Here is a 19,364-nt window from a genome sequence, read left to right as displayed (position 1 = left end):
AAATGGCAAAAAGTACCATGTGAAGTTTTCTTTAATTCGTCTTTCAGCTTTTTCACTTCTTCCTGTAGCTCTTCGTCGGATGCCTCTCGAATGTCACATTTAGCTTTCAGTGACTGGTAAAAGGAAAAAAATATTAGTTACTTCTCCTGATTACAATTACTGTTTCAAAGTAATTGTAACAATAAGAAAAAGTGAAACAGGTGCAATAAAAATCAGAGCCAAACCTACATTTTGCTTTTTTTCTTCAATGGTGATTTGGAAGAAACACGGTAATTTGCATAACACACATTCTGCTCACCTAGACCCATCATTTTATAAACAAAGGTTCTCATTTGATTTTCCCTAGTGCTATGAAGGCTTCTGTATTAACCTTTACCTGATACCGAATAAAGGCCTTTGCTGCTATGGACTTCCTATCAATTCAAAATATTAGAGACCAACCCAATTTCTAGAATATATTTACATATGCTTTAACAAAAAATACATGAAGAAAAGCATTAATTACTTACAGTTACAGATATGTTATGTTAAAATCTTTATAATTAGTAAGTCAAAATGTTTGGCGTCTTCTTCATTTTGTTCAAGTTTGACACTTTAACTATATTTGACACATTCATCTCTTCTTGGACTTACCTTTTATTTATTTATTTAATTAATTGCCACTTTAACTTTCAATTAAGAGCTCTTTCAAGCAGGGAATCTGGACAACATGCAAAGATGTTCACCTGCTTGAGTAATAGGACTTTTGGCTTCTCTCCCCCCCCCCATTCCCCCAATCTAAACTGGAAGGTCCCCCAACCTTCCAGCACAAGTTTTCGATGTGCAGAGGGAGTGAAGAGGAAGGATATGCCCTACTGCATGACTGGACATTCGTTTGTGCTATGTTGCATCTCACCCCGGGACCATTTTATATATGCAGTAAAAAGCCATGAGCATTCATAAATGTGTTTCTTTTTCAAAACTGGATACTGCACACACAATCATCATCATAATTTTATTATTTATACCCCACCCATCTGCCTGGGTTTCCTGAGCCACCCTGGGTGGTTGCATTTGTGTTTCCCATGTATAGTCTTGCTTGATGGAATGAGACTGTGCAAGCAGAGCTGATTCAGTGGCTGACTTTGTCAGCTACATTTTATGGTGATGGGGATCTGAATCCAGAGCCTTCTTTCCTCCCTCCATTCCAAACAACTGACCATCAAAGCTTCTATCTCCATGTTTAATCTGTGTGTATGAACACAGATCATCACGTGTAGGATGAGGTTAACAGGATCACAGCCCAAGTATATAACACTGTTTCTGCCATCTGTTTGTTAATATTTCCTGTGCTACCAAAATGAAACAAGAATATAGCGAAGACAGTGACAATGTGTCTTTACCCATGTGAAATTAAGACCTGGGATGCTTTCAGATTAGCAGTTCCTAATGGCACCCACTTGTCGTAATTCCACTGTGAAATAGATGAAGAATTACAGCTGACTTTCTATACTTCAGAAGGGTATAGCACTGTGTGTTTGTGTGTGTGTCTATCCACACTACTGGTGGGAATTAGGGGTGGGGCAACTCACTTAATCACACTAACCCTAATCTTAACCCAGCACATCTCAAAACTAATGCTAAGACAATTTGCAGAGATTAAGCTACTGTTGTGCTCCCCCCCCCCCCAAAATTGATTTTGTGCAGGTTGAAAAAGACAAAAGCAGCATAGAGGAAACACTGGAGGATGATTTTGATGGCAACACAATGCAGATGACCCATAAACAGCAAGCAAACAAAGCAATGCCACAACAAACACCTAGTGTAGAATCACTATTGGTTTACACATGCAGCAGAACTGCAGAATGAATGAGACCACCTCAGAATATGAGAAGCATTGAGGAGAAAGGGGAGGGGGAGAGAATGAGTTGATCAAATTCTAAAGATCAGATCTTTTAAAATGATTCCCTGTATTAAGAAGTCTCTGTACAAAGAAAATAAGCACAGAACTGGAATCCCTCACCTGAAGTGACTCAGTGTATTCTAGCATCATGTTCCTCTAGACTAGGCCTATGAGGAAGCAGCACCAAACAGATTCTGAGCTGCTAAGGGAACTAAAAACACTTAGTTCCGCTTTTATATTGCTTGAAAACTGATAAGATATATGAAGGTATGGCTGTTTTGTGTCAAAATTGTTAATGGATTTTAGTGTGAGCTCTCTAAAAAAAATCCACGAGTTCTGAGGGTCTTGTAATTTACTGTGCAAAATATATTACAAAAATTCCAAACAAGCCTTACAGTATCTATACACAAAGGTGGCAAATGAATGATTAAACAGTATCGCCTCAATACTGCAAAATGTTTGGTTTATGGCTTTAGGACAAATTTTATTGTCATGGGGGGTGGGGGGTGGATAGCACCCCAGGTCTAATTCACAAGGCTAGTATGACTTTCTTTAAAAACACACACACACACACACTTAATAAGATGGCCAAACTACGAGTTGTCTGAAGTGGGTCAAACCACAACCTGCAGTCAGATGACATGCTAAGCCAAACCATGGCTTAGCTCATATCAGCAGACCTGGAGGTGGATCAACGCAGTCCCTTTCTCCTCTCCAGGAACCCTCATATTGACGCATTCACGCTTAGCTTAGAGCATCATGCGAACCAGTCAAAGCAGTAAAATGCACTTAAAAACAAAAAACAACCCATTCAACTGTGAAACATACTTGAAGTTTTTCATTCTCTTCCAAGCACTTCTTGGCAACTTTGTTGATATTTTCTACTTCCATTTCTAGAGCTTTCTGGTCTCCCATCTTTTTTGCCAATGAAGTGATAAGGGAAACGGTACGTCTCAGTACACTGTGGAAACCAGAAAAGCCATGAACCCATTAGAAAAGAATACAGTATCAATGTATAAGTCGTGTTATTTTTTTTTAAGTCTTCAATAACTTTTTACTTTAAATGCTGAGAAAAGAAGCTCTGTTATGTGAAACATGAACTGCTTAATTTTTTAAGATGCTATTACAACTTACAGCTGAACCAGGATCTACTTGCAGAGGAACGAGCTGCAATTGCACAAAGGCAAAGCCCTTTCTCCTCCCTACTGAACCATCAGGTTATGACGGCAAGAACTGGAGGCCAGATAAAATCTGCCTATGGCCCACATTCAACCCATGGGTTTCCCATGCCTGCAACATACAATATATTGTTGATTTCTCAGTTTACTTGCCAAAGATCCAAGACAAACAGCTGCCTTCCAGAAACCCCCCCAGGCATTTCCTTTGAAATCCCAGTAATGTCCAGGACATATGGCAGGCCTAAACGTCTATACTGCCCATGTCCAACCCAAGACTGTAACCGATTTTGGCTGCTTTGCTAATGCTCTACCTGTGTATTTGGGGTATTCTATCAGAATATCTGTTGTGTTAATTCCTAGAGTCATCCAGCTTCCGAATAGGATTTTAGAATGCAATCCTATTCAAACAAACAGGATCACAATACCATGGGAGGTACATATGAGAACCTTACTGGTAAGCCTTTCATTTGCAGAAAAATTATGATGTAAGAGGCGGTGTTTTGAAACAACCAATACTACCATCCGTCTTCTGAAATAGTACAATTCAGTGAGAGGACTGTATTAATTCAAAATATAGCATTTAGGGGAGTCATATTCATTCCCCCCTTTTCACTTTAATATATCCTTTTTAATTATTTACTTGCATTAGCAAATCTGTCTCTCTCAAAAATCCATAAATTGCCATTACCCGCCATTTTCGTTCATCCAATTTGCATATTTATTTATTTATTCTTCTTTTTTTACAAACTTGGGGTTTGAGTCATGCTTTTTTTCATTTTGGACCAAGTTTCTTACAAGAGGCACAAAACAGAATTACTAAGTAGTAAGTAGTACATAATTATACTTACAGCCAAAGAAAGAGAGAGAATCCTGAGATATAAAGATTTCTTTGTGACCTAAAAAGTTTCATTTGAATGTGATCCAATGCATTGGCACTTGTATGTGCAGTTTTATCACTTAAGTTAACATTTGAGTATTTCCTCACCTCTCTTACAGCATCTACGAGTAAAAAAGAGAGAGTTACTACTGTACTTGCATTTGTTGTCCATTGCTTTCTTTTATTAATTATTGTACACAATTATTTGCACATTTTTTTTTGATAAAACGTTTTTACTTTTATTAGTGTAGCTGCCCTGTTCTGGCTACTGGCAGTGGGAATACCTCTGGCAGTAGATTTATACTTTCTGTGGGCATAGAGCAAAGGCTGTTGAGTGTTTAACAAGTAATGGCCCTGGAAATAATCTATAAACCTACAGCAAGCTTTATGATTAAGCAATTTTATAAGACAGTAATGTTTCTTATATTTTAAAAGGATGGCTTTTCTTAACAGATGTTTCATTTATAGCACTTAAAAACCACAAGCTATAAGATATAGCTAACTTTGTAATCAGGGAACACATTCAATTCCATATTTAGCAGTAGCTTAAAAATGCAATACTATTTTCCTTCCTCCAAAAAAAACTAAGTCAATGATGACAGAGCTCAGTAAAATTCCCAGAAACCTCACTGCACAACTGTTTTCCTCTTGGTTCAAGCATTAGTCCAAAGGGAAATTGTGCCACCTACTGATTACTTCAAAATCACTTCCTGCCACAAGTGTCCACTGGGTCTCCCATACCAAATCTGAATTCTGTTTTGTTATCTGCTAACATGCTAGCAGAACATGGCTTGTTACATCTTCAGGTTCAAAAAGTGTACCACTAACTTTTTTGTTTGGTTTCTCAAACTATTCACAGCAAAGATAACTCACAATAAATATAATAATCCCTCAAACACATTATCATTGTTGGTTCACTTACATGCATATGAATGCTAATACAAACAAAAGAGATTTCCAACTCACCCAGAAATAAAACAATTAACAGAATTATAATTGTAAGGAACCCCTTGTTCCAATAGTTTTTAATTCTGCTCCACACGGAGATCATAAAAACCTTCTCCCATCTGTAAAACAAAATTGCAGTGTTTCAAAGAAGCTTCATTTGTAAAAAGAATGCTATGTATGCATTTTTAAAGTGCACAATATAATCCACTGAATAATTTTTCAGCACCTTTTGAAATTACAGTACAGTACAATGGCATCTTGCACAGAGGTTATGCTTGGGGGGCACATATATGCAAAAATATGTACTGTATATTAAAACCACCCCCTTGGAACCGCCCCCACATGACCATCCTCACCATCCAAGCAAGACAGAGAACTTTTAAACTGGGGGTGGGGTGTTGTTTTTGTTTGTTATTGTGGCATGTATTTTATATTGTAAACTGCCCTGTGCTTGTTGGATGAAGGGTTGTATAGAAAATTAATAAAACATCATCACCATAATCTCTCTGCCTTGCTTACCGGGTTCTGGGATGCTCTCACAGAGGTTCTGGGGTATTCATACAAGATCTTGCAGGACTGTCCAGGATTTCATGGGAGCATTACAGAGCCCAGTAAGCAAGACAGAAAGCTTAAAGGCTCTTTCCGTGCTGAGAAAACCCAGTGCAAAAGGCGTTTTAAGACGTCCGCCTTCTGTGTAATTAATTTGTGGGATTTCAGCTGGCCAGCTTTCAACTGCATAAGGTTGAAATTGTGCAAGTTGATTGCACACAATATGCAATCGTACTGTACAGCTTGAAATGAAAATGCAATTTCTCTGTAGTTGTAAGTATACAGTACATGAAAACTCTGAAATATAGTACAGACAGTATTACTGGGCCCAAACCCTGAGGAGGTTCCTATATCTCCAAGAACTGACAGAGAGAAAATCCCTTTGTTCATCACATTACAGCTACAATGATGGTAACAGGTATAACTTATGGAATTCAGAGTCTAGACCTGCCAAGGCTGCTTGCTTCCAATGAGATAGACTAGGTATCTTTAGCATCCAGGTTTAATGAGACTAATTTGCTGCTTTCAGATCCTCTTAAAGCCTTATTCTGAAGACGAAAATCCCTTGATGTGTGTATTTAAATCACACCTTCAATTATCTTGTTAGTAAAACTATCGCAGTAACATTGCATAATCAAACCTTCAACTGGTGGCATTGATATGCCTGTAGGTAGAGTTCACATGCCCTTTATTGCATCCAGTCACTTTTTGCAAAAACTGTTTTTTAAACAAAGCTAAAATTATACTAAAGGAAAGAATCTGAGCCACAGGCTTTATATTGCCTAACTCTGCATGACTAGCAGGAAAAGCAGCTCTGAACCTACAGTCCCCGGAAAAGGACAAAGGTCTCTTAATCAGCAACAAGCAGTTAAGAATGAAGGTTGAGGACCACTACTGTGAACATACCAATGTATTACAGATAGTCTAATTAGGTTAGGATGCATGTAATGGCTCTTTTCTTGGCTTTAAAAAAATGCTTTTATTTGTTTTATTTATCCTGTCAAGTTGCTTTGAAACTTTTCTTTTGTATAAAGCAACTGATAAATGCTAATAATATAAATAAATAATACTGATCTTCAAATCCCAATCAGTGTTCCTTCCTAATTCTTAGGATACTGGTTGCTAAAAGAGCAGCTGCTGATAGTCAAAATTCCATGTGAATTATCTTTGCTTTATCTTAGGTTTCATACACACAACCTTTTATTAAAGCTGATGAAATAACTTACTTAGGGAATCTAAGATGATTATGGTGTTTGGTCGGCTGGCAACTTGTCAAGGAGAGTTAAGAAAGTTCCGCCTGTGCTAAGAATTTGCGGCAGCCCAAAGGTGTGTGTCTTTGTTTCCCAATTTGATCCGTTTACACGGTTTTGTAGTATTTTATGCATTGTGATTTGCTGTTATTTTTATTGATTGTACATTGGTAATTCTTTATTGTGGTTGATAAGTGTGAACTGTTTAATTATTACTTATTGGTGTTTAATTTTACTGTTTACTATTAGATTCTGAGGTATTGTTGAATGTTGCTTTGTTTGATATAAGTTGTTTATTTTAAAGTTATTGTGACTTTTATATTGGATCAGATTGTTAATATTAATGTTTGATGTTTTATTACGTTTTTATGCGTTGGAAGCCGCCTAGAGTGACTGGAGCAACCCAGCCAGATGGGCGAGGTATAAATAAATAAATAATTATGTTAGTATTATATAGGTTCTCTTCAGAAAATATTTAGATTTAGGTAGGTAGCCGTATTGGTCTGACACAGTCAAAATAAAAACAAAAAATAATAATAATAATTGTTCAGTAGCACCTTATAGACCAACTTAAGTTTGTTTTGGTATAAGCTTCCGTGTGCATGCACACTTCTTCAGATACACTGAAGCAGAAGTCACCAAACCCTTATAAATACGGTAGTGGGTGGGGTGGGGTATTTCTCAGAAGGGTAGTAGGAGATGATGATTGGCTCTATGGGTATGGTCTTTGTATTATACCATAGTATTTGTATTATAATTACTGTGATGCAAAGAAGACCACTGCTACCATGACCAAAGATTCTAATACATCACCACTGGCAATGGACCACTACCAATTACTGTTGTCAATGCAATATTAATTATGATCAAGGACCACACTTGTAATAAGCTCCTCGGAGCATCATCAGCAAAACAATGGTATTAACATTACTACCGTGTGACAGGTGGAGTTATAAATCTTACAAAATTTCAGTGCCTAGTAAATGCTTTTGTTAAGATTATTGTGGGAGCTGCATCAGACTTTAAAGAGGTAGAATAAAAAAATAAACAAACAAAAAACACCCAAACACAAAAAAATTAGGAAAAAAAACTTAACGAAGGTAATAAATACAGTTTTTAAAGCTGCCATTTTGATTGTCTTATCACCAGCAGGCATTCTTCTCACTGGAAGTAGTTCAGCTTATTCTATTTATTGCTTTGGGGAGATTCAGCACAGCTATTTTGTCTGTTACGCAAAGATTAAAAAAAAGGGGGTGGGGTAACCTGTGAATACATATTGGCCCCTGGAGCAAACAACCTTAAGTATCAAGCCAGCCATTTAAACGCTCCTAAACTTATAAATACAGATGAATGGAACCTGTGGGATTATGGCACAAAATAATTTGCAAAAGGCAGTCCTAAGCCATGCTGCCAATGTTGCAATCCGATCTGTACTTTCTCTTTTCATTTCCATTTATATTCTGATTAAACGGCGGTCATTTCCTTACCTCAGAGGAGAAATAATCGGGAGGCAGAGCAACAGTAATATTGCTATTTCGGCATAGAGAAAGGCTGCAACAGCTGTCCACTGAAAAGTCATCTTATCTGTGAGGGATCTGCAGAGACGGAAAACCCCCGGTTATAGATCACCATGGTTTCAAAACAGACAAGGAAGGCTGAAGTTGGGCGGAGGAGCGTCTGCTTAATGTGACCCCCCAAACAAACCGTTCCGCAACAAACAAGGGCTTCCGGCGTGACAGTTCAAAATTGGGCAAAATAATAAAAAAATAAATTAAAATAAATTAAAAGGGACCCGGCCCCCTCTCCCCAAAGAGAGCGATTTATGGGATACGGGTGATTCCTTGCAGCCCGGGCTCAATCCACCCCATTGCTGCCCCCGAGTTTGTCGACCGGAGTGCAAGGGGGGCAGCTCGGGATGAATCCGATTCTGTCACGCCATAACTGCCAAAGATTCGTGTCGGGAAAAGGTTTCGTTCTCCTCACACCCTTCCCCACCGACCCCGGGGTACAACACGGCCCTACCCCACCCCGGGGTACACAATACTAACGGCCCTTTCACGCTTCAAACTTCCCCTCTTGAGCACGGTTCTGAGGGGAAGCCTCTGCAGCCGTTGGGGGGCAGGGAGGGAAGGACCGGGTTAACTTTTCTCTCTCTTACCCCGCTTTCCAAAGAGGCGCTGTTGCTGCTGCTGCGGCCTTTTCCCTCCTCCCTTCATCACCCGAAGGGGGAGAGGCGTCCTCCGGGGTCCTGCGGCCTCGACCCGCAGCTCCGCGAGCTTTTTCAGGGCCGCTTTCTGCCCGTCACACGGAAACTGCGCGGCGGGAGGGAGGGAAAGGGAGCCGCGGCTGCAGGAGGCCGAGCGGCGGAGCCCCAACAGCCGTGTGGGGAGAAGGCGGGGAGCGCGGGCCTTGCAGCGAATGGGAGGCCTCGCCGGCGCTCGAATCCCCGGCGGCGCTTTCGTTCGAGAGGAGGCCCGAAACCGGCAGGGAAGGCGGGCTGTGTGAGGGGACCGAGGCGGACCCCGCTCGGTGTGGTTGTGTGGAGAACACGGCTTCCCGCTCCGTGGTGAAAGGCGAGCAGACCTCCCTTGCCAGAAGAAGCGAAGCAGGCCCAGAGAGACGGTAGAAGCTTCCTTCCTCCCTCCCTTGCCTGCTAGTTTTCTTCGTGCAAGGGAGGCACAGTTTAAAACCTACAGCCTCCGCATTCGCCGGCTATTATTATTTATTTCATTTATTGATTGAATTTATATACTGTCCTATACAGTGCCAGGTTTACGTATAAGCTAAACAAGCTATAGCTTAGGGCTCCACTCTCTTGGGGGCCTCAAAAAAATGTAAAGGGGAAAAAACGATGTACATTTCCAAAATAAGATAAAAAACAAATAAAACCTACATACAGCAACAGTGTTTTGTGTTGTGTAGGCTCCTATGATGTAAGTAATGGGTCCCACTTGCTAGCTTGCTCCCTAAAATATCACTGGTTTGCTCATTTCTGTATATAGGGTGCCTACATTCTGCATGGACTGGTCATGTGCTAATAGCTTTAGATACCTATTATGTCCATAAATTACCATATAGCATATATTCAACACAAAAAACAGCGACAATTTGTTGTTGACAAAGGACAGCTGGATATATAAAGGGCCCCATTACCTTTAGCAGCTTAAGGCCTCATCAAACCTAAATTCGGCCCTTCCAATAACACCCCCGCCCCGCAAAAGAGCCACATTTTAAAAGGCCATAGGATGTCGATTGATCAACCAAAGGCCTAGTTAAAAAAGAACCTTTTTGCCTGGCGCCTAAAGGTGTATAATGAAGGCGCCAGGTGAACTTCCCTGGGGAGAGCATTCCACAGATGGGGAGCCACTGCAAAGATGGCTAGCATACACTCCCAACATTTCTCCGGTGAAAATAGGGATGTCCTATTCAATAATAATAATAATAATAATGGTTTTATTATTGGTACCCCCATCAGTTATCTTCTAAAGCAGGCACCCCCAAACTTGGCCCTCCAGATGTTTTGGGAATACAATTCCCATCATCCCTGACCACTGGTCCCGTTAGCTAGGGATGATGGGAGTTGTAGTCCCAAAACATCTGGAGGGCTGAGTTTGGGGGTGCCTGTTTTAAAGGTTGTACAGTGGTACCTCGTTGAGCGTCCAGGATCTGTTCCAGAGCCCCAGACGCTCAACGAAAGATGCTTGACAGCGTCACTGCATGTGGAGTGGTTTTGCACAATTTAGCGCTTCTGCACATGCACAAAGCGGCAAACCCAGAAGTAACCCGTTCTGGTACTTCCGGGTTTGCCGCGGACATCCGCCAAAATGGACGATCGAGGGGGCAGACATTTGACTGTATAAGGTAACTTGTCTGCTTGGTTTGGGGGTTGCATAACTTCCAACATTTCTCCTAAAGGAAAGTGGGACATTCCGGGATCAAATCGGAAACTCAGGACAGCTCCTGTAAATCCAGGGCCCCTGAAAAATAGGGGCACTTGGAGTCTTGCATATATAGAGGAGGTCTGGGTCTCCTATCACCATGCCATGACTGCCCTAGTCCAGATCTATCAACATGATCTGCCCCATAGCCAGGAGGGTAGTTATCTCTATCCCTATCCTTTCTCATTGAAACTCCTTCTCAGATCACTTAAACATACCATCTTTTCTCAAATCTCTTAGTCAAATATATTTTTCCACCGTTTTTTATTTCATTATTTTATAAGCCACATGTATACCATGTCAGATACACTTAAGACACCATATGAGTGCTTGGTTCCAAAAATCTTACAGATCTCTCTTTGAAGGAACTATATGTAACTCAATGATCACTGAAGATTTTAAATCGGCTATTAGCTACAGGTCTTGAGTACACCCTACTGAAACGAATGCTGACATGAAGTGATATTGCATGGACCTTAATAATTTCAGGCACGACTGTGTCCTATGCGACATTTGTACAGCTTTTTTTATTAAGAATATGTTAAAACATTGTAAATACATTCATTTGAGGGACTCCGGTAAGAACAATTCAGAGACAAAAACATTTTTCATATATAAAATAAAATATTCTGAGTTTAACGTCCCATTGTAGAACAATGAAATCGAAGTCTTTATATGATTTTTTTAAAAAAGTTAATGCACACCGTAGTTATTTCTAAGGTAGTCTAAAACTGCCGATGTACTTGATAAAACATTGAAAACTTTCTTTTCTTGCTTTGAAGTAATCCTTTCCAGCATGTACATTAAATGGTGGTGAAAGCATGCAAAAGGAGTCCCGAGTTCAAGAGCAATATCGACCCAGTCCTGCAGGCACCGCAGAGGTGTTTCTTCATATCCTGCAAACATGGCAGGATTGGCTAAAAGCCCCCTAGCAACCATGATACCTAGCATGGAAAGGAATACAAAGAACAAATTAAAACTACACATAATTTATCTTATTTGTTTTAAGGCCTTGTGTTGGACATATTACTGTGGGAGTTTAGTTAAGTCAGATACCCTTTGAACAAGCATCCCCAAACAGCCCTCCAGATGTTTTGGGACTACAACTCCCATCATCCCTAGCTAACAGGACCAGCGGTTGGGGATGATGGGACAAAAACATCTGGAGGGCCGAGTTTGGGGATGCCTGCCTTAGAAGTTGCAAGGCTAATATGACAGTGGCATTTTTGTCAACAGTGCTTAACAAAAGGCTTTGGTTATAACTCTAAATGGGAGGGAGGGAAAGAAACACAGGAAAGATGGAGCAGACTGGAAATGGGAAGAGAGAATGTAATTTGGGAGATGAAGAAGTGAAAGGGATTGCTTCTTCAGATATTACAGCTGCACTCCCTTCGGACACTTACCTGTGAGCAATCTTCATGGAAGACAGTGGGAGTTACTTCTAAGTAAACATGCATAAGACTGCATTGCAACACAGTGGAAATTTTTGTAAGGCACTTTGAGTCTAACTCAGTACTGTGCCAAATTAAGTCCTAGGTCATCTAAATATATTTCAGCCCCACATCAGTCCAATTTAAAAATACTGCGAACACAGATTTTTTTTTTTGCTTTCAATTACAACTGCACTTATTAACACACTTACAACTCTGACCTAAAGTTAATTTTGTCCTCAGTTCTTTCACAGTGAAAAATAAAGCGATCACTTTCCCGCACGGCTGCCAGATAACCTTTCCATCTGCTACAGTTGATATATGCATATTTTATGTTTAGCCACTCTGTTCTAGTTCACAGATTTACTTTTTGACCTCCCTGTATGCTACACTTTTATGTATTCGCACATTTACTTGTCTTACAGTGAAATCTTATGCATATTTACTTGGAAGTAACTGCTCCCAAGTTCAATGGTGTTTACTCCTCAGTAACTCTGCTTAGAATTGTAGTTTAACAGTGCCATCCTATGCCTGTTTACTTGCAAGTAAATTCCGCAGTTTTCAATGGGACTTCCTCCCCGGTAAGTGGGCGTAGGACTGTAGCTTTAGAAACACTGCTTCATAGATACTAAGTGAACCAATCCATTAAAACTACCTTCTGTCATAACTCATTTCTTGCAAACAACTCAAGTTTAATGCCTGCGATAAAATTTAATAAACATATTTCACATTTATTGAGTGGGGGGGGGGGAGCCCAAATGAGCCCACAAGTTGTTCTTACCATCTGTTCCTGTTTTTTGATGAACATCCTTCACATCTTTCAAAGATTTAATGTCACCATTAGCTATAACCGGTATAGACATACTTTGTTTAATTATTTTAATTGCATCATAGTGTACTGGCTGGTGTCTCTCTTCTATATTTCTCCCATGGACTGTAATCCAGGATACTCCAGCTGCTTCCGCTTTTTGACACAGGTCTACAGTTCTCTTTAGGTCATCATGAATCCTAGCATTATAAGTAACAAAAAATTCAGAATTCAGCATGTATTATCTGAATGGCATGAAAAAATAGCACAGAGTTAAGAACCAAGGAAAAAATGGGGGGGGGGTGTTCAAAAATTTAAGAATTATATTTCAATTCATTAATTAAATGTTTTTAACCTATTTTAGTTGTTATTGTTTGCTTTTACAGTGCCTTGAACTTCCTCTACACTTGGTCAATTACACCTTTAATGTATTTTTTATGTAGGTGGTATCAAAACTTACCTTATCTTAATAGATACTGAAAACATGGGGTTTTCCACTTGATTTCTTACCAACCTCACCATCTCTTGCACCAGTTCTGGTTTGTTTATTAAGCAAGCACCAAAACCTTCCGCCATAGCCCACCTTGAATTGAAATAACAACATAATGTTTGCATATTAGAATAGATGGCTTAATTTTTCCTTTTCTAGATGCATCATTTTTGTGAGGAAGCAAAATAATGACGTGGGAGTTTCAGAAAATTCAGACTCATTTTCTAACAAGTTCCCTTTGTTATAGAAGGATTAAACTAGGGCTGCCATACGTCTAGATACTGCTGGACATTATTGGGATTTCAAAGGCAGAATTGACATCCAGGGGAATTTCCGAAAGGCAGTGCTTTGTCCTAGATCTTAGACAAGTCAATTGAAAAAATCCTTATTCTGTTTATCATTTTTTCATTTTTCCTTTTTCCTGAAAGACATTGTCAACACACCAGGTCCAGCTATAAATGGACTGCTTATCTACCCACCAAGAAATACAAGTTTCTCAGGTCAAATCTACCCAGACCTCGTGTCAGTCACCAGAGCTTCACAAATGGTCTCTAACACAAGTTACCATTCTATGTTTATTTATTGAAAGTATTTGACTTTGCCTCTAGGAAAAATATCCACACTGCAAATACCCATGGAAAGCAGCCAGGATTCTGCACATATTCAGTGGTTGTATCTAACAAGTGTTGCTTGGCTTACAGTAAGGCTTCTGCTACAGGATGGGCAGTGAAGCTATCTCCAGTGATTTCCCTTTTACAGCTTCACCTATCAGCTCAGAAGTGTCCCTCAGCCAACTGGAGCAGATTTAGGGGTTAGGGATATTATTGGGGGGGGGGGTCACCAAAAATTGCTTCCCTACCTGCTTTGCTGGTATAAACATTACTGTCAAGCTGAGTAGCATGTTGGATACAACCTCGTAAGTTTACAGTTAGAAGAGTTTGGAATTGATATCCCGCTTTATCACTACCCGAAGGAGTCTCAAAGCGGCTAACATTCTCCTTTTCCCTTCCTCCCCCACAACAAACACTCTGTGAGGTGAGTGGGGCTGAGAGACTTCAAAGAAGTGTGACTAGCCCACGGTCACCCAGCAGCTGCATGTGGAGGAGCGGAGAAACAAACCCGGTTCACCAGATTACAAGTCTACCGCTCTTAACCACTACACCACACTGGCTCTATTTTTGTTAGCCTCTATTTTTGTTGAAATGGTTGATTTCAGTCAAACGGTTAACACAGAAATGCTCCTCGTGAAGTTAAATCATTAGGAATAGGAATAGGAATAATTTATTATTGGCCAAGTACATTTTCCAACATACTTGGAATTTGTTTCGGCTACATTGCAATGTAAACATATAGACACTCTTCCTCTTGCAATACAAAGAAGCAAAGAAACCCCACCCATATTTTACCTCCCCTTAAGATATACAACTACGAATTTAACAATTTAATGGCACAAGGGAAAAAACTATTCTTGTGCCTGGCCGATTTTGTATATGAAGTCCTGTAGCGACGTCCAGATGGAAGTAAATCAAGCAGATGATGACCGGGATGTAAAGGAATTATCAACCAATTATGTGAATTGTGAATTCATAAAGTTACATAGAATAAATAATTTGAGGCCAGATTATTCAGAGGCTTGCCTGCACCTATGCAAACCTGTTGGCCTCAGAAGCCCTGCTTGTAGGCACACAATTAAGATCTATTAGGCTGGCAGGCCTGTTCAGTGGTAGCTCTATTTTTGCTGCTCTACTGTTCTACTTTATTGTTCAAATCTGCATTTCAATCAATTTTATGCAAATGATGGTAGGCTGCATATTGTTTTTGGACTGCTCGTTGTAATAGCAATGAGATGTTTTTTTTTTCTTGTGTTTTATATTTTAATTGTTTATGTCCAGAAATGCAGGATATAAATACTTGAAATATAAAAAAGTTCAAATGTGCAGTTTACTCATTGCTCCCATACTCATTGCTCCCGGAGTATCTTAAAATTTTACCTCTGTGGACAGCCACAATTTACATCTACGCCATCGGCAAAAGGACTGATGATACAAGCAGCATCTGCTAGAACGTGTGCATCTTTAGCGGCAAACTGAACAATCAGAGGGCGATCACCTGATAAAATGAAATTTCATAATAATGAAAAAATACACCACATATACACATACAACGTATTGGTTTTGATTCTAAGATACAAGGGTTAATTTAAGGATATTCATGAGAGAAAAAATTCTCTCTCACACCCCTGCTCTGCCAGCCGCCATACTCCTAAAAACCCTTCCAGAGGGTCAGGCACGCTCTTGAACAATGTGGGGTGGGGAATCTGCTGGGAGAGGGAGAAACCACTCAAAAGTGGGCAGGGTTCAGGTCAAAATTGGGCAATTCTTCCCTCCTTCAGCAATGCCCCCCCACATTGGTCAGGATGACCCTCTGGAAAAGTGTAGAAGGGGGAGAAACTGGAAAACTTTCCTTCCACAAATTTATTATAATTATCTTACGAAGTAAATCATGAAGTCTTGATAATTTTTCAAAACAGAATGCTGCATTTAAAATGCTTACTTCATGTACATTCTTTTGTTATCCTTACCACCACCCTTTTAGTTTGATGAATATATTATTACCCCCATGCTGCAGATGGATGGCTGAGGGTGCAAGGCTTGCTTAACGTCGCTTACTGATTTTGTGTGAGATTTGATTCAGGAATGCCCTGATTTCAGGCACAGTCTCTTAGGCTACCACCCTATGCTCCAGGTGTGGAGAACCTCTGGCCCTCCAGATGTTGTTGAACTACAGTTCTCATCCACCCCAACAAGGATGGCCAATGGCCAGGAATGGCAGGAGTTGTACATCTGGAGGGTCAAAGGTTCCCTGCACATTTCCCATTTAATGAGACTTACTGCTGAGTAGACATGCATAGGACTGCACTGTTAGCTGTTATACTACATCATTTAGAACCTGTGGGTAAATAATAAATTTAATCATAATGTTGCTAATAATAATAATAATAAAGAAAAGAAAGTGGGGAGGAGGAAGCTGGGGACATTATGCACAAAGGTTCCCTGCTATGCCAGAGCAACCATCTATAATTCCATGTCCTTACTCAAGCAGTCAAACCTCATAAAAATGTAGACATACAGTATGTAGGGTACAGAGACTCCATTGTCCTAGTGCCATGGAATACTGTTTCTGATAGAGGAACAGCATGCCATGGGCTGGAGCACCATGTGTATGGTGGTAAAATGTGTTTTATCAATTACTGCATGGCAGCTAGAATTTGTGATCTCCAAAACCGTAGTTACGTTTGGAGTTTGATGGAGCTAAGGTGGGACTCCAACTGTTCTGGTGCTGCTGCAATCCTATGCATGTTTACTCGGAACTATAAGTCTTAGTGCTCATTGTGTATAGGACTTTAGCTGAAATAAAAGTAATTTTGTAGCACTTTATACAAACCCCTAGCTAAAGGAGCATCAAAAAGGGGCCCAAAGGGGCCCTTACATTTTATCTAATGAAAACTGAAGAAATACAAACACAATACCTTGGTTTGTAGTAAATTCACTATGTCTAGCTTTTACAGATCTGACAAAATCGGCTGCAACAATCATTGGAGTGTAGCATAAATCACAGTTGTATTTCCGGACTAACGTTCTGAAAGGCAATCTGAAAAACACGGAAAGATCTGAGAAACAAATACAGTAGCACTAATTTTAACGAAAACACTTTTGGGGTAAACAAAATGTATTTCATTTTGGTGTTTTATTCCGAACAACAATAAGTGGAACAGAATCACTTCTCATAAAAAGAGAATGAATTTTTAAAATTGCTTTCAAATGCTCTTTTTCCATAAGTGGCCAAAAGGAGAGAGAGAAAAAAAGCTTAGATAATGCCATTCTCAAACCGTGTATTGTGGAGGTAGCAGTTGTGTTTATATGTTCAAATGATTCAACAGGCTGAGGCACATTATGTTTCATTGTGTGGCAACTGGAACATTTATTTTATGCAATATCTCAAAAATATAAAAAATTCACTAGGCTATTCCTGGGCAGGGAGGCGGGTGGCGCTGTGGGTTAAACCACAGAGCCTAGGGCTTGCCGATCAGAAGGTCGGCAGTTTGAATCCCTGCAATGGGGGTGAGCTCCCGTTGTTCAGTCCCTGCTCCTGCCAACCTACCGTAGCAGTTCGAAAGCACGTCAAAGTTTAAGTAGATAAATAGGTACCGCTCCGGTGGGAAGGTAAATGGCATTTCCGTGCGCTGCTCTGGTTCACCAGAAGCAGCTTAAGACATGCTGGCCACTGACCCTGAAGCTGTACGCCGGCTCCCACGGCCAGTAAAGCGAGATGAGAGCCGCAACCCCAGAGTCAGACACGAATGGACCTAATGGTCAGGGGTCCCTTTACCTTTATTCCTGGGCAAGTGTTCTGAGTATCTTCCAGTCCAGCCAGCTGCGCTGATAGCACAAAAGGAGCTAAGAGTTAGGCACCCATCCATCATGCCTGGACTCAGCACCAGCCAAGAACTATACAATGGTACCTCGGGTCACGAACTTAATTTGTTCTGGAGGTCCGTTCTTAACCTGAAACCGTTCTTAACCTGAGGTACCACTTTAGCTAAGGGGGCCTTCTGCTGCTGCCGCGCCGCCGCAGCATGATTTCCATTCTCATCCTGAGGTAAAGTTCTCAACCCGAGGTACTACTTCCAGGTTAGCGGAGTCTGTAACCCGAGGTGTCTGTAACCCAGGGTACCAGTGTAGTCCCTCCAGGTTAGCAACTGTCATAACAGAAGCTGTACAGTCGTACCTTGGTTCTCGAACTTACCTGTTCCGAGAGTCCGTTTGACTCCTGAAACCATTCAAAAACAAGGCACGGCTTCTGATTGGCTGCAGGAGCTTCCTGCATTCAAGCGGAAGCCAAGTCGGACGTTTGGCTTCCGAAAGACATTCGCAAACCGGAACACTTATTTCCGGGTTTGCAACATTTGGGAGTCGATTTGTTCGGGAGCCAAACCCGAACAAAGTACCACTGTACCAAAGTGTAGCTGCTGCCATATTGAAGGAAAGAGAGATTAAATGACCATTCAGTTTCATCTGTGTAGCACAATTCTGATTTTTAAAAGTACATTCCCACCAAACTGTCAAAATTGGAAATATCCTGCTGGCAACTGCAAAATACTTAACACACATTTCTTTGTCACTAACGTTCTAGAGGAGCCTGTGTATAGTCTCCATGTGTACAGAAGCCTCCAGCAAGGTTTAGAAATTATGAGTTTTGACAGTTGCTTCAGCCACTCTAGCAGCCCATTGCTGTTGCTGTCACTGCTCACCTACTTGAATTAGTTGCTGCAGTCCGTAGCATTCACATCAAAGTAGACCCATTGGCTCAAAGCCTTGATAAAATGTGATTCACAAACAGAACCGAGTGCTCACAGCTAAGTGAAAGCTAAAGCTCCTCTGCTGGCTAGCAAGGCCGCTCTTACACCTCAGTAACTGTTGCTATATTCCATTGCTGTACTGTGTACTTTGGGACTATGGACCACAATAAAGCTGTGTGTGTACTCACAGCTAAGCTAATTTAAGTACAATTTTCTTGGATGGAATTGTTTATTACAGCCCAGGAAAATATGTGAATAGGAAGCAATCTGAAAATGGCACTTACTTTGAATATCTCACCATAGGAGCACATATTTTCACAATAGTCTCAGAGTGAAACAAATCAACTGGATTTCTTAGCGGACATTGAAGGATTTCTCTGGACTGACTACTCACATAAAAGTTATTGGGCCACATCTGCAAAACAAAAAACATGAGACAACTAAGAAAAAAGCAAACTCTTTTAATCTTGCTAATCTTGCTAAGCTTGCAACATTACCCTATTAATTGCAAAGTTAGTTTTTTTTAAAATCTCCTTTGAACAATAGCTCCAGTAACTTCAAGCTCAATAAACACTTAAAACTTATTTTACAGCTTCATAGCAGTGTCAAAATAAGCCAGGCTATATTTAGAAGGGATTTTGCCCCAATGACCCCT

The 19,364-nt window shown here is 40.4% G+C and overlaps 1 protein-coding gene across 1 annotated transcript in view; it reads right to left on the bottom strand.

The window, feature by feature from the left end:
• Positions 1–19,364, bottom strand: part of LOC117054574 — a 30,827-nt gene that overhangs the window by 10,596 nt on the left and 867 nt on the right. Inside the window, exons 2-14 of the mRNA XM_033163532.1 lie at positions 18,994–19,127; positions 16,880–17,001; positions 15,342–15,459; positions 13,321–13,443; positions 12,834–13,060; positions 11,319–11,566; positions 11,061–11,124; positions 8,843–8,978; positions 8,172–8,279; positions 4,904–5,004; positions 3,909–4,059; positions 2,711–2,843; positions 17–113 (exon numbers count right to left, since the gene is read on the bottom strand). Coding sequence (XP_033019423.1) covers positions 17–113; positions 2,711–2,843; positions 3,909–4,059; positions 4,904–5,004; positions 8,172–8,279; positions 8,843–8,978; positions 11,061–11,124; positions 11,319–11,566; positions 12,834–13,060; positions 13,321–13,443; positions 15,342–15,459; positions 16,880–17,001; positions 18,994–19,127 — 1,762 coding nt within the window. The remainder of the gene's footprint in view (positions 1–16; positions 114–2,710; positions 2,844–3,908; positions 4,060–4,903; positions 5,005–8,171; positions 8,280–8,842; positions 8,979–11,060; positions 11,125–11,318; positions 11,567–12,833; positions 13,061–13,320; positions 13,444–15,341; positions 15,460–16,879; positions 17,002–18,993; positions 19,128–19,364) is intronic.

Source organism: Lacerta agilis, chromosome 10 (genome assembly GCF_009819535.1).
Source record: "Lacerta agilis isolate rLacAgi1 chromosome 10, rLacAgi1.pri, whole genome shotgun sequence".
In the NCBI taxonomy this organism is placed as follows: domain Eukaryota; kingdom Metazoa; phylum Chordata; class Lepidosauria; order Squamata; family Lacertidae; genus Lacerta; species Lacerta agilis.
The sequence above is the reverse complement of the archived record's forward strand: the minus strand, read 5'-3'. Positions and strand labels throughout refer to the sequence as shown.